This window comes from Neurospora tetraspora (genome assembly GCF_033439725.1).
Source record: "Neurospora tetraspora strain CBS 560.94 chromosome Unknown B0H65scaffold_4, whole genome shotgun sequence".
Lineage (NCBI taxonomy): Eukaryota > Fungi > Ascomycota > Sordariomycetes > Sordariales > Sordariaceae > Neurospora > Neurospora tetraspora.
Window position 1 is genome coordinate 76270 of NW_026944386.1, and position 15560 is coordinate 91829.

At 45.2% G+C, this 15560-nt stretch overlaps 4 protein-coding genes across 4 annotated transcripts; 2 read left to right on the top strand and 2 right to left on the bottom strand.

The window, feature by feature from the left end:
• Positions 1-8022: 8022 nt before the first annotated feature.
• On the top strand, positions 8023-8702 carry B0H65DRAFT_463792 (uncharacterized protein). Its single transcript, XM_062826722.1, has one exon. It carries the CDS (start codon positions 8123-8125, stop codon positions 8636-8638), a length of 516 nt encoding a protein of 171 aa, XP_062681172.1. The 5' UTR covers positions 8023-8122; the 3' UTR covers positions 8639-8702.
• Positions 8703-10543: 1841 nt separating this feature from the next.
• Positions 10544-11423, top strand: B0H65DRAFT_548356 (uncharacterized protein; the record flags this gene model as incomplete). The annotated part of the gene is made up of 3 exons (XM_062829573.1): positions 10544-10855; positions 10943-11133; positions 11285-11423. The coding sequence occupies 3 exons, from the start codon at positions 10544-10546 to the stop codon at positions 11421-11423; spliced, it is 642 nt and encodes a 213-aa protein (XP_062681173.1).
• A 426-nt stretch (positions 11424-11849) lies between these two features.
• Positions 11850-12445, bottom strand: B0H65DRAFT_548357 (uncharacterized protein; the record flags this gene model as incomplete). The annotated part of the gene is made up of 2 exons (XM_062829574.1): positions 11850-12242; positions 12296-12445. 2 exons carry the CDS (start codon positions 12443-12445, stop codon positions 11850-11852), a joined length of 543 nt encoding a protein of 180 aa, XP_062681174.1.
• A 396-nt stretch (positions 12446-12841) lies between these two features.
• B0H65DRAFT_179850 (uncharacterized protein) lies at positions 12842-15191 on the bottom strand. The gene is made up of 3 exons (XM_062821493.1): positions 14573-15191; positions 13182-14457; positions 12842-13067 (listed from the first exon to the last, which is right to left on the bottom strand). Exons 1-2 carry the CDS (start codon positions 14743-14745, stop codon positions 13266-13268), a joined length of 1365 nt encoding a protein of 454 aa, XP_062681175.1. The 5' UTR covers positions 14746-15191; the 3' UTR covers positions 12842-13067; positions 13182-13265.
• Positions 15192-15560: the final 369 nt, after the last annotated feature.

Here is a 15560-nt window from a genome sequence, read left to right on the forward strand (position 1 = left end):
GCTTTTAATGCCTTCGTCAGCCCGTCTGCTGGCATATCCTCTCCGGCCAAATGGATTACGTTGATCGCCTTCTTTTCTGCCTGCTTAATTAACTACTTATATTAAATATTGATGTAGCAGTTACAAGCTGGGATGTTCACGTTGAATACCCGGTTCCTAGTATTCTCGCTATCCGTATATAGGATCTGGTTGGTATTGATTCTAAGACCCAAGTCTTTCAATATTGAACCGATCCATTCTAAAGACTTTACTATTAGAATTAGATTTATAAATTCCGCCTCTATTGTATTGGTTATAATAAGGTTCTACTTTTTCGATTTTTAATAGATAGGACCGTAGGTAAGGAATATAACGTGCCTAGCGGTACTCTTTTTATTTAGAATATTGTTTATAAAAGAGGCATCCGCGTATGCTTTGAATTATAAATTAATATAGCCGTCAATCGGTGATAAGTGTTCTCTAAGAATAATGCCCAAGTTTGAATAGTTATTAAGGTATTGATAGAGGTGTTTTATTATAGTGATATGACGGTTAGTTGGTTTGGTATTGTCCTCGTATAGTTTATTAATAGTAAACGTAATATTAGGGCGGGAGTTAGTTAAAAGATAGTTTAGTAAACTAGTACTCTTAATGTAAGCTCTTAATTAGTTGGGAATTTTTTTACCTTTATGGATTTTATAATCCGGAGGTTAGGCTGTCTTTATTGGGTAAAGGTCTTGTCCGTTGGCGAAACCTTTAGTAAACTTTTTAATGATTATTTTAGTGTATCGTTCTTATAATATAAAGACGGTATGTTTAATTCGGTTTTTTACGATGTTAAAGCTAAGGAAGGTCCTTATTGGATTTAGGTATTTGAGTTTGAACTTGCTCTTTAGAATTTATTTAATGTAGTTAATGATCTTCTAATTAGCTATAATTATACGGAGATTATTAATATAAAGAATTATAATAGTAGTTAGTTTATTATTAGTTAAAAGGTATAGATTTGTACTAATAGGTATAAAACCCAATGTTTTTAGGACTAGTAATAAGGTTTTAAATTAGAAAAGAGGGTTACGTTTTAGCCTATATAGGGCTCGAATTAATTGGTATATTTATTTGCGATCTTTCTTTTTAAAATTAGTCGATTATTCGATATAATATTTCTTGCCGTCCTTGGGGACTAGGGCATTTAGAAATGTTGTGTTGAAATTGTATTATTTATATTCGAAGTCGTTAATAGCTATAATATAGAGAAATAATTTTATATTAATTAAATCAGTAATTGTAGTGTAGATATTTTACAAGTCCTATTTATTATATTCGAAGTTACCATAAACTACGTATCTAGCGTGGGCTATATATTCCTTTAAATCGATATTATATTTTTCGTTATATACTTATTGACTAAGGAGAATATTTATATTAAGACTACGTTCGATTAGGTAATATATTCTTCCCTTCTCTTGTGCCTTAATTTGTTTTTCTATTGCTGGCAGCTAGTACTTTTTGAAGTTAGGTAGCTTCTTGGCTTGGTTGTAATTCTTAGGGATATTATAGTTTGAGGCTTGAGCGAGGTTATAAAGGACTTTTATAGCTATAAGGTAGTATTTGGGGATGTAAATTATACGGTTAATTTCCGCGATATTATAATAAAAAGTAGGAAGAGTTGGGTTAGGATTAACAACGTTATTATTATTATTAACGGCTTACTAAACTTCGTATTTGTACTTACATAATTTAGCCTTTAAGTGACGAGGTCTGCTTTTATTTACTTTTGAGGGCTCTATTTTAAAGGGTTAGTTACTTTATATCTGCTCTAGTTGATTTGATTCGTTTGCTGGTATTTTTGACTATTAGGATTGTTCTATCGAAAGTGGGTTTGGGGATTCTGGCTGGGTTCCTGGCTGGGATTCTGGCTGGCGGGGCGGCTGCCTTTGTATTGACGTAGGAGTATCGAATTAAAGTCCGGCGATTTCGAGAGACAAGTTGGGAGGCTTCTTAATAGGGATAACAGTTTAGGGAATTTCCTGTTGAGTTTGATATTAAGGGGTAGACTGGGGCTGAGGTATAGTCTCTTTAAGTTCTTCGACTGCGCTCTCAAATCTATTAAAAGAATCGTTAAATGCGTCGCTTAGAATAGGATCTTCCTCGTTAAGATTATCGAGATTAATGAAATCTTCCTCTTTTTACTTTATTGATTGTATCGGCTCGTTGTAAGATTTAGGTAGGGGATGAGATGTTGGTTAGAGTTCTTAAGACGATGGTTCAGGGGTTAGAAATAATAATTCCGGTGCTAGTTCTGGAGACTTCGTAGCTTCTAGAGTGAGGTAGTAAATTAGGGGGAGTTCGAGAACTACGTTTTTCTTCTCTATAAGATTAAACTTATTAGTAATTTATTGAGATAGAGTTAGGGAGTCTACCGGTATATTAGTACTAATAATATTAATTTAGTACTAGATACTACTTTTAATAATATCTTTAATTTCTTAAATTAGTCTGGTTGCTAAACATAATAGCGTATTAAATAGCTTCCTCTTCAAAGGATTTTGGTTGATTATTTTTCTTGACGAATTTTATAGCGCTAATTTAAATGATTTAACTAATTTTAGGGTCCCAAATCTTATGAATACGGCTATAGGTATTATTATAATTGATTAGACAGCCGGGACGGCTTCGTTCCTCGAACTTATTACCTTTAGTACGCTTCTAAAGTTTAATATAATAGTAGGCAGTGTAGAAATAATTGTGTAAGTACTTAATCTATAGCTTAATTTCGTCTTTAGGGTAACCGGGTATAGTTCTAGTAAGAAATTCGTAAGGACTTTTACCTTCTAAGTTAGCCTTTGAAGGTATTAGATTTATAATTGTAATTATACTTTACGTTACAAAGGATTAAAGATAGGATAGTATCTTGAGGTCGATTATAAGAGCTTTAGTACAGTTCTATAATAATAGCGCCCGCTCCTTTTGATTTACTATTTATTTATAAGGTATGTGCTGTGGTCTTGTAGATTTAAATACTTTCCTCTCTAACTTACTAATATAATTGACTATTCTGGAATTCTTTAGTTAGTAAGCCCTATTCTATGCTACTATCTAGACTAATAATTTTAACTTTGAAGCCAATTTATAACTAATCTATTTCTTAAATTATTTTAATTTAATAAAAGCCTCGGCCTTAGTTTTATACAAATCTACTTAATAATAATTAGACGCTTTATATATTAAATAGACGTAGTATCGTTAACTTAAATAATTTGGGTAGTTATATTGAATAATATTAGCTCGTATAAATTAAATTAAGGTAATAGTAATTATATAGGCGTGTTTAGGTATAGTATTAATAGCCTTTATTCTTATATAGGCGTTATAAAAATGATTTTAAGTATTATTAAATATAATACCTATTTTTTAATAGGCCTTTATAACTTAATTTTTCTAGCGTATATTATTCTTTTGTATATTATTAAATAGTTAATAGAAGCTAATATAACGTTCTTTATTTCAATCTTAGATTAATTAAAGTTATAAGGCTATATAATTAGAAGAACTACTAGTTCGTCAATATAATTATTTTAAATAATATACTTCTATAGGTTAATTTAGTTAGTTTTTATATTCTAAATTAAGCTACTTTCTAGGAGAGCTCTAGTTAATAGTAAGTTAGCTAGTATTGAAAGGGAGTAAATAACGTCTTTAATTCGAATTCGAACGTTAATATTTGTTATTATTAGTATTATTAATTCGATTATATTAATATAGTAAAATAAGGTAACTATACCGTCGCCGATAGTATATTTAGTTAGTTTTAATAAGGTTGAAGGTTTATAAACTATTTAATATAATTGAAGATATTAGGGTTACAATTAGAATTGTAAACTATTAAATCTTTTATAGGGTTTACTTTAGGAGCTTGTTAGATTTTAATGATATTATACGTTGAATACTATAATTAATATAAGGAATTAGCGTATTTTAATTTCGTTATAGACTCTAGTAAAAACCCTAATATTTGAAGTAGGTATTAGTATAACCTCTAAAGCCAAAGTTACTAAAGAGTAAAGTAGAACTAATAGCGCTAGGAGTAGTTAGAATTATATTAGTAGTTCTAGTAGCAGTAGTAGTACTAGTATTGGTATTAGCTTTCTTCTTAGTAGCTTCCTTCTTTTTAAACTAGTTAGTTGGAGCCTTGTTAGGATCGTACTACTAACAATCAACTATACGAGGGTTACGATAATAACCGTATAGGAAGTACTTAAAGTCTTTACGTATAGTCTAACTACAATCGTTATAAATAGTCTACTTAAGACCTTTATAGTCCTTATTACTAGTATTAGACTCCTTCTTATTATCCAGTTTAGTAGTAGTCATAGTCGTCTTTTTAATTTGAACAATCAAATTAATTATACGAACTTTAATATTAATAAGAGTAGAAAAGTAAATAAATAATTAAAGGGTAGTGAACTTATTTTTAACTATCTCTGCAGCCTAAAACTTAGCGTTAATACCGTATTAACGTTTAACTATATTATAAAGGTTGAAAATTTTAACCTTCTCGTCGATCTTAAGGCTATATTCAGCAACGCGCTTACGTAAGAGGTTATAATAAATAAATAAAGAGAATATTAAATCGAAATTACCACGGCGGAAATTAGTATACTATTCTAGAATGTCCGCGCGAGCTTCGTTGGTAATTTTGCTAATAGTCTTGCAGATAAAATCGTAGAAATACTTAGGGTCGGTACTCTCCTAGTCCTAACTGTTAATATTGAAGGTAGTAGTGACCTTATTATCCTTAAGAGTAGTTTAAATAATCTTTATAGCCTTAGCCCTATTAGTACGCCAGACTTTATATTCATCCGGCTTAGTGGCTTTAGCGGGCTTAAGAATAATAGTAGTGATATACTTAAGAATATTAGTGTAGTTAAACTCGTAGCGCAATACGCGATTCTAGTTGTCGACGTTGGACTCGCCCTTGACGACGATAAGTGAAGAGATTTCGCCCATCGTGTAGTCGCTGGTAGTCGGGACTGATAAAAGAAGAGGTAGGGGGTAGTGGCCGGTGTGCTTGACGGGCCGTGAATGATTTTCATGAAGGTTGGTCGGTCGCGGTTGAATGGCGACGTCGCGTGTCGGTCGTACTGGTTTGACGACGGTGACGAGGGGGAGGGTCGATCGCAGTCGTGTAGCGAGGTTGCTGGTACTGCAGATGGATTGATTTGCTTTCGCCGAGTTGCTGGGAGGGGTTGGCCTGTCGGTCGCGATGCAACGCCGAGGTTGATTGTCTGGGGTGCCTTGTCGGTCGAGTCGACGTCGAAGACTGGGTTGATGGGGGGGGTTTTTTGTCGGTCGCGCGCGACGTCGAAGAAATGAGGGTATCGCTTGCGCGATGGTTATCAAATGACGGTTACGTCGAGAGGGCTCATAACCTGTGAACAGGCTGAACAACTACAACGAAATAATCAATAATGATGGTGATGTATTGAGTTGTAGAGGGGGAAAACTCGAGCAGTCTGGAGGTCTAGAAATGAGGGAAAGGATGGACCCTGTGCGGTGGGGCTATGGCCTGGTGAAGGGAGCCATGGCTAGCCGCACGTGACACGGAACACCTCCAACAGATTTCCAGTTGCATGCGATTGTTGAAAGCATTATGGCGTGGTGGAGGAGGTATCAGAGGGAGGTGGAGGAGGTATCAGAGGGAGGCGGATGAGGCGTCGAGGAGGAGGCAGGAGAGGTGGAGAATTTGGGGCGTCTGAAGGGGGGAGTATGGTATGGGAGGAAATGGATACAACGAGATGATATCTGCTTTTTCATTCATTTCATGTTCATTCCAAAAGCTTGCGGTCTTGGTCTTTATTGGTTTCTTCGCTGAAGGAAGCGTCAACTACCCTAAGGTATGTGCCTCCTAGCGCGTATCGTCCGTGTACTCAAGTAAAATCAACCAAACGAATGCGTCCCTCGACAGAACAGCCCCCAAAGTACTGAAAACCCAAGCAATGGCGGCAATCCTCAAGTTGAGTTACCAGAACGACTCTACGCTCAGGAGCCAACCAAGCCTGAGCGAGTAAGCGGGCCAGAATAACCAGAGCAACAACAAAAGCAGCCAAAGCCCAAAACCAAAGCGACATCCCCAAATAGTCCCCAAGCCATCGTGATCTTCACCATGAACTTCTTCCCGTGCATTCACATTCCCAACCCAGGATACTTCTCAATGATCTGACCAATCACTTGGGCATCCTTGATCATCTTTTGCTCCTCCGCCGACGGTCTGGCATTGCCACCGCTGATGCCATCGCCACCAGAGGTGCTCGAAAACTTGGAGTTGCTCGAGGATGATTGAGACATCTGAGAGTCCTTCTTCTTTTGCTCGTAGAGCAGAGAGGTGGTGGAAGACAGGGAGTTTTGGTCGGAGTTGGCGTAGACCGCGTTGGAAGGCTTGTTGTGGGACGAGGAGGAAGACATCTTGGTGGTAATGAGGATGGTGAGAACCTCTTCTTCTGCCGTTTTGGGAAATCTGGCGGGAGCAGGATGTGGCTAAGATTGTGGGCGGGCGAAGAGCGCAAGAAAGGCTGTTGTCCCGTCTGAGGAGCTCGTGTCTCGAGGAGCAGAGAACGTGCGATTCCTGCTGCTGGGAGCTCAAGAGCGAAAGGAACCGCAAGGAGGAGTTGCGCGTCTGGTGTTCGCTGCCAAACAAGCTTGCGAGAAGTTGGGAGCGCTGGGGAGTTTGAGAGAGCTGGAGCTGATCCCGTCGAGAGAAGGGTGTGCGAGAACGATGAGAACGGAGCAAAGAAGCCTACCCATCGAGAAGAGAGAGCGCGGCGGCGGATCGCTCTTGAAATACTTTTTCAAAAATTTCAAGACAGCAACAGAGCTGAGATCGATCCGTGACACGAGTAAAATGTCATTGCCGACTCGATCCCTTTCGGGATAAGACCCCCGTCTTCCCTGAGCGGACATTTTCCTTCATCATCGGCCCCTCACCAGCCCCCTCTCTTCGTTGGCCAGAGTGTTCATCAGTCTGGACTCGGTGGTGTTTGAGTTGTCGGCCTGCTGCCTAAGGAACCGAGGGGGATGTCGTGGCCGTGATGCCAGGCAGACCATCAGGCAGGCATCAAACCGTAGGGCGTCAATCAGTCAATGCTGCGATACCTCGCGTCGTTGACTCATATCACCGGCCTGCATCGCATAATGCTAAGGCGTCCGTAATCTCAGGACACCCAGATCATGAGCATAACAGTGGAGGTGACGAAGCCTGGGTCTGAGTCCGACGTCATTGCAACTGTGACTTGCATCGACATGAAGATAGGTGTAAGGGCATGAATCCAAGGCAAACGAGCCTTGAAGGGCCCGACACTAGCCTATATCCGTGTCCATGAGGACAGAGTGGCTTTCCGGTGATTGCGCGTCAGTGAGGTCTGGAACCCGGGAGGGTGGTGGTTGTGACGAGTCACACAAAGTGAGGCGGTAGGCAGTCGAATTGTTGGTTGCGTTCAGGCACCTCTTTATAGCTGTAGATAGGAGGTATACGTCCCGGGTCTAATGGGCTGATATGCGGTTGGTGATCTCGTCTCGGGCTGAGAAACTGTTAGCGAGGGACAGTGGTTGATGGTATTGAGTGGCTGGGATTCTGACGGATCACTTATCGTTGCTTTTGAGCAATATGGACGCAGAGGTTGGGCTTGGAGTAACGTTACCTGCAAGAAGTTGGAAGCGAGAAGACGGGAATGTTACCGTCGTAGCCTGTCCAATGGTCAGCAGGCACTGCAGTTCCTATCACCTATGTTACGTTGTAATATTGGTGCTTATTGTACAAGCGGTTCGCGTACCGCTCAGGAGGTAGTACATACCGTCCGGAGCTGAGATGATCGTTTTGTTTGAGTGTCGATGGTTCATTTGCTCTGGAAAGCGACCCCCGTGAAGAGATTCGGGATTGCAGATACCCGACGGCACGGCACGGAAGGGTGCTACCCAACTGGTGAACCTATGGTGGACGCACTTTGCTTGACCCTGTGTCAAAACATGGTCGATACCCGGTTGCCAGTTGACACTTGACGCTCTGTCGACGGTATTCCTTACTTGGAAAACCGATTTCACCAACTTCGTTAGAGATCCCTCAAGTCAGACCTTGCAAAGGCCCATTATGGAATTGGCAGAAAACAACCACTTTCGAAATCATACATTGATCACCACTGACCTTGGGTACTTTGGCATAGCGCACACAGACACCCAAGTCGGTGATGTTATCTGCGTCATCTTCGGCTGTCTTTCTCCCATTATTTTGCGGCCACTGCCCGCGGAAAACGTGTTCCAGGTGGTTGGGAGCTGTTACATTCACGGATTCTCCGACGGTGAGGCCATTCTCGGTCCGGTGCCCGCTCCCTGGAAAGTCGTACTCCGTCTAGCCGAAGATGATGAGATTAATGGTTACGGCGTTCGATTCCAAAACACGATTACCGGAGAAGAAATCCAACGAGATCCTCGAATGGCAAAGCTTCCTTCTGAATGGGAAATCGTCCGGGGTTCCGCTGATATCAATGCCAACGACCACGTGTATCGCAACAAAGTGACAGGCGAGGAAACCATCTGCGATCCAAGAATGACAGTAAAAGCACTGGGATGTCGCGGAATAAAAATTGAGCGGATCAAACTTATGTAGGCGTCGCCCCAGGGCTGGGAGAACATGGGGTCGATGTACTCTTTATCCCAGAATAATACGTTACAAGACCGATCTCCGGCATCCTACCATCACCGACCCCGTCCAGCCGTAAATAAATACAAATAAATATGCAAATAAATACAGATTTATATTTGAGTGGGTCAAATCAAATACGACCTCATATTTATTTGCGTATTTGTCCGCCTTCTTGGCACCCCTAACAGAACTTTTTTAGTGACAAAAAGTGTCCATTTTGGCCACGTACCGGACTTCGGAAGACGGATCGAAGTCAGGGTTAGGGTTGGCCGTAGGCCTACTTGTTTTGGCAAATCGTCAAATAAATACCAATAAATCAAATCAAATCAAATACGACCTCATATTTGACCCACTCAGCGCTGATGGGAGCATTGGTGACCGAGGTGTCCAAGACCACTGCAACTTCGTTACTAACACAATGCAGAAGGAACGGAAATTGAAGGAAAATTATTCTCTGCGAAACAGGCTCTCGAGCCGTCGCATCTCGGGCCTCGGACACGTCTTATGGTTGACGATAAACTGCTCGGGACCTAGGTACCCTACTCAAATACCGCCTATCCGGCCTCCGTTTTACTTCTCGCTCTATCAACCAGCACAAATGCATCATAGTGATTAGTGACCTCCTAGCGCATTCCTGCAACCCCATCATATGATCAACATCCTAGAAAGCCGTCCCTTCTCCTGCAACGACCAATGGAGCCAAGCAATATAAGGCATATCCCTAAGGATAACTGACTCTCCAGCCCTCGTGGTCTTTGTCCCATATACATCCGGTCATGTATTGATTGTCCTTTAAACCCTCCATTCCAACAGTTTCCCAACATCCAGGGTCCCAAGTACCAGCCACAACTGTTACCCTTGTACCCTCGGGATCATCATATTTTGAGCGGGTGCGGCACCAGATAAGGGACGGGCCATAGTGGCTTAATGTCACAAAGGAGTGGCTCAAGTACATTGTCCTTCCTTGTGCTTACCAGAAGCACGGTTTGGCCGTTTCTTTTGAACGGATACCTCTACAGTTGCTCTTTACAATTTTGCATCAGTGAGTCGAAGGGTCGTAAAAATATGGAAACCGAACACATCACGGTCTAATACATTACACGTTTGGCATCCCCCTTACAGGCATCCATAGGTCTTTATTACACCTTTTTATCGAAATTCAAAACATTTCCTGGATCAAACAATCCCTAATTGACTCTAGCCGATGTGCTTCCAACTTATTATGAGGCATATTACAGTTTTGCAACGGACTTTCTTAGCCAAGGCGAGCGGCATTGGACTGTCCATGTTGGGTTTATTCCATGTCTTACGACCACTCGTGAGTCCACACTCTGGTTTGCATGCAGTGGGAATGGGGAATCCAGCTGGGCTGGGGTTTTTACACATCTAGGTACAGGGCTCTCCCGATCATCTGATACAGAAAAGGGTCAGCATCGATACAGATATGTTGGAACTTGGAAGTCCATACCCTTGGCCTTGGCGCCCATTAGGTTCACTACACTGGAGGTTCCCCTCACCGGCACTCACATTCACTGGTCTTTCCTTCACAAGCACTCCCATTCACTACAGTTCCCTTCACCGGCACCACCATTCACTGGTCGTCCCTTCACCGGCACTTTCTTCCAGTATTCCTTGGCTGCTCTTTCCACTTCCAGCAGTATAAGAAATGGAATCCTCTCCCTTTCAGCTGAGTCCCAACCGGCTATCCCTTCCAGGTCCCGTCAGACAACCCAGCCAAAGGACTCGGCAACCGCTTCAACCTACGGCATTTTTCGCTTATCTTCTCATTATAGTCTTAGTCCCTCGGCCGAGAACATTCTTTCGACACACATCCCTAGCCCGCATCCTCAATCTCCTAGGATTCTCAGAATGTTTACCTCAGCCCTAAAGTCCCTCGTCGTCAGCGGCACCCTCCTCATCAGCCTTCTCAACCCGGCCGCTTTCGTCCTGGCCGCTCCCAGCCCGGCTGATCCCGCTAGCACCAGCCCCAATGTCCCTCTCAGCCCGGAAGACGCTTTGGCTGCGTACACCCGTCCGTTGAACAAGCGTGAGGCCGAGGGCTTGGCCTTGAACGCGAGGAAGGACCCGCCCAAATGGACGGGCGGCAACAACGAGGTCATTCACTTCTTCAACTGCCAGAAGAGACCCAACTGGGGTCATGGAACTGATTCCTTGGTTATCGTATGTTAACTCTTCCCTGTCTGTCCCCATTGCTGCCTTGGTTCTGGGTGACTTGCTAAGGTAACAGCTACTGACAGAAATCAACAGATCTGCGAAGACGACAAGAACTGCCACGACCTCAACTACCTCCCTCCGGACGACTCCCTTTGCCTGATGGACCGCTTCGACGACGACGGCATCTTCCATGTTTGGGAGGGCAGCGTGCAGGGATGCCTGTTTATCAACTACAACAACATGTTGAGCTGGAACATCACCAAGGATGCGCAGAAGCAGGCGGAGTTTACCGAGGTTGGGGGAGTTGTCTTTTTTTTTTTTTTTTTCTTTTTTTTTTCCCTACCTTTTTGCTATGAATGTTGGAGGGAGTTGGATAAAGGGTGGAATGAATCTGTGTGATTGAGAAGGATGGCTAACATGGATTGGTGGAAATAGTTTTTTGACCTCCGACACCTTCGTCTACCAGGGTTTCAAGGATAGCAAGCCCAGGGGTTTGGCTATTCCCTATCGTGACTGCGAGAGTATTTATTACTTCACGCTGAGGAAGGATCTGCAGCTTGTTCATGGCAACTGAGGGATCGCTCTCCCGGACGGGGCGGGCCGCGGTCAAGGCTGCGCAGTAGCTTGAATGATCATGAGGTTTCTTTTTGGAAGACCCCACTCACCCCGGCAAATTACCTAAAAAGGAAGGAATGGAAGGGGAGAAGAGGAAGGGAAAGAAAAAAAGAAGGTTGGTAGACAGAAAAGTACGGGAGGAATAAAGATGAAAGGAAGAAAGGGAATAAAGAAGGAAACAAAGAAGGACTACATACCTAGGTAGTAGCTATAAGGTCAACTTCTCCTCAAAATCAAGTGCTCTGATTCTTTACGTGCCGTTGTTGATCCTCGTGGTCTGGAACTGAAGTAGGCATGTTCCAAGATAGGATAATGGATACATATGCTCTGCTCATGTCATAATCTCAACCCTCGTTACCATCCACCAAACGGATCCCCAACATCTCTATCTCCGAAACCTTTCGCTGAAATTCACATTACCCACCGTTCCTAACGCCGCAAACCTATCCCTAATCCCATCTGACTCGATGTTCAGAGCCTGCTTCTTCTTTTTAAGTTCTCGCATGTCTTTAATCAACTCGACACGCCTTTCCCCGAGTTTTGCCAGGTCCTTGTCGAACTCTTCGTTCCTCCTCTGCAGTTCAATTGACTTGAGCCAAACTTCTCTGTATTTGATCTGTAGCAGGTGGTCGTCGCGCATAGCGTTGATGAGCTCGCGAGGAAGATGCTCGCGGTTTGGCCTTGCCAGTATGGCCTGAGAGATGAGAAAAAGGCCGGTAAGCGCATTGTAATTTTCTTCTGCATCTCGGCGGACCTTGGAGAGTCTGGACTCCTCCTTCTCATTGCGTTGTTGGTCTTGGTCATCGGGGACATCGGCGGACAGTTAGGCACTTCTTCGGGCTTGGACACGGAGGCTTCGGGGCCAAGCGACGGACCGGGCGGGGCTGGGGCCTGTCCGGCCTGATCAGACTCGGTGCCGGGGTTGGGATCGAGCTTTGCTTCGGGAGAAGGAGACATAGCGGTCTGGCGAGGTTCGGACATTGTTTGGTCGTGGAGAGATGGAGAACCCGGGCGTGAATAGCGAGACACCTGTAGTTGGACAGCTCGGTTGTTAGCCGATGCGCGAAAGGACTTATCTTCCAAGGACGAATGGAAGCGACAGCAGGGATGAGTACCTAGGCCTATGCGAAGCCGAAGACCGGTCGTCTCGTTGACGTTGACTCGTTAAGGTTTGAGACTGATGCAACGTCGGATTTGGCTCCTGGACAAAGTTGTAGGAGGTAACCGACCAAGCTCCAGAATTGCAATTTTCTTGGGTTTCCGTGTGCGCTACTTAGGGTTCAGGATGTGGTTGCTGGTCGCTCTTTCCCAGTTTATCTGAGGTTGGTCGAGACATCCCTCGATTGTTCCGAACTTTCGGCTACCATCGGGCGCCTTGGGCTACCAGACTGGAGTACTCGCGGGTTTTTGGCCCCATCACCGTTCAAATGTCAGAGATCGCATGGAAAAGTCGTCTTGGACGGGATGAGAAAGCAATGCGCAGACAGATTCTGTGCTGTGCGCAGGTGGTAACTGGCGACAGAGTTGTGGCTGCATGGAGGAAGGAGACAATGTACCAGTGGATGGAGCAGGCCTTATGAACAAAAACAACCTAACAGCGCCGCTTCCACATCGAAGCGGTTGTAGTGTAATGGTCAGTACTTCTCGTTGTGTTTTCTCGCCATCTCCTTCAAACATCGCTGTGATCGACAGGGGCGAAGCTTCTCCAGCTTCTCACCTCATTGTTGCCCCAAAAACATTATTCCTTCCAACATCCACGAAGGACCCATCTCAACCAGGTGGATCTCATCATCCGCCACCCTCATATGCCCACCTCCCTCACCACCCTCCCCTTCACAAACACCCTCACGATATTCCTATCATCCCCCGTCATCACGAACTTCTCGAACACCGTCCCCAACCCGTCCTCCTCCTCCACCATTGTCATCACCCCGTCTCTCTCCCAGTCCACTACCAACGCATCGAACTCCTTCCCCACCTCGAAATTCCCCACCTTCCCCTCGAGACAACAAACCTCGGCCCCTCCCAGCGTCGCCAAATAAAACACCTCCGCAATTTTCAACCCCTTATCTCTCCCCTTCGACTCAACCTCCCGCGCATGACTAGCAATCATCGCCTGCCTTATCGCATCCAGCATCGAGCTCGAAAACCCTCCTCCACTGTCAGTCCCCAGACCGACTTTGATCCCCCGGTTGAGAAACTCCCGAATCGGAGCGGCCATGAACCCGCCGCCCACCGTCATGTTGCTTATCGGGCAATGAGCAACGCCGCACTGCAACTCTTTGAGCCTGTCGAACTCGTAGGGGGTCATGTAACAGCAGTGCGCAAGGATGGATCGTTTGGTCAAAAGACCGTAGTGGGCGTAGAGATCTGCTTCGGAGGAAAACTGGGGGAAGAACTCGCGGGTGGCGGTGATCTCCTGCTCCGCTTCGTTGAAGTGCGTCTGGATAGGCAGGTCGGGGTTCTTGGCTGCTATTTGCCCGAGGCCAGCCAGGCATTCGGCGTCACAGGAGATGGCAAAGCGCGGGGTGAGGACATGTTTCAATAGCTTTCCCTCGGGGTCAATCTTCCGAATGTGGGCGATGCAGGATTCTGTGTCTTGGAGGGACTGCTCGATGGACGCATCGCGGTAGTAGTCGGGGGAGTTGCGCGTCATGTTGCATTTCCCTACGAATGCGCGCTGGCCTTTGGCCAAGCAGAGATCGGCGAGGATGTTGGTTGCCTCGGGGTGAATGGAGCCATAGTAGGAAGCGGTGGTGATGCCTTGTCGAAGGAAGCCGTCGATGGCCGATGAGTAAATACGCTGTGCGTGGGAGGGATCGCGGAAGCGACCTTCGTTGGGGAAGGTGATTGCGGAAAGCCAGTCCAGGATGTGTTGGCCTTGGCCGAGGCCACGCTGGGCCCATTGAGGGGCATGGTTGTGGGTGTCGATGAAGCCGGGAATGAGGAATTGGGAGGGCGAGAGGCGGTGGAGGGTTGTGGCGGTGGTATCTCTAGGAGGCGTGTTAGTAGTTGACTTGTGTGAGACTGATATGAGTCTCATCTCTCGGTTTTTGACCTGTTGTTGGGCGAGATGCGGTGCACCAGGTGAAGAGGAGGTCAACCTACACGAGGCTTTCAACCTCTCCCGGCTTCACATCCTTGTGAAATGAAGTGACTACGCCTTGCGACTCAACGATCAAAAGGGCGGAAGGAAGGATCTCAAGGTCATGGCCAGGCGTTGACAGCGAGTGGATGACGGCGCCGTAGAACGCTTGGGCCTTTACTTGGTGCGATCCCATGTTTGCGACGGTTTTGATGGTGTTGCTCCTGGTCTGATCATTGACAACAGTTCGCCGGTGATGCAATGGTGCACAGGATCCGGATCGACGTTGATCTCGGTCTCGGATTCAAGACGGGATCAAGGGAAGATGTGCGGGGGAAGTCGGCGCCGGCCCCCTGAAATAGCGGGTTGCGGGTTTTGTTCCTGACCCCGCTCCGTGATACGTGGCCCTGGTGGCGTGCACTAACAAACTCGCCAACTCGCTGAGGACACTCGCCTCTTTCAACACCAGGAAATACGAACAAGGTTTCAAACTGTTTTCTTTGCGGTTTGTATCTCCACCGGAGACGTCTGAGCATCAATTCCACGCAATTTCACCATGTCCATGGTATATCTCCGGTGAGTCATCGGGAGGCCCTGAATTGTTAGTGCTAGCCGCCTTCCGTGCCAAGACTGCAATGTGGTCGACCAGCTTCACCAATCGCAAACCGATCATAGCACCATTTCCGCTATTCGCGGAGCAGACAAGATGCCGCACGACGACAGATACGGCCACGGAAACATATGCTCTAGATGAGCGACTGGTCTAGGTCAACTGGTTCCGCTGCGTGTCACTCGGGCCCCGGCGTCCAACAGCACAGTGGATTCAGCGTACAACGAGTTGAAATGGGAAGGCGGCGTCCATCGACGAGAATTGATCATTCCTAAGGTAGACCAGGAATCTGATGAATGAATGACGTCCATTTCATGTGTACAAGCCCATTTCCAGTCCTTCTCCATCATTTCCCTTTCGATTTACCTTGAACCCCCTCTGTCCAACATCAACATCCCCAG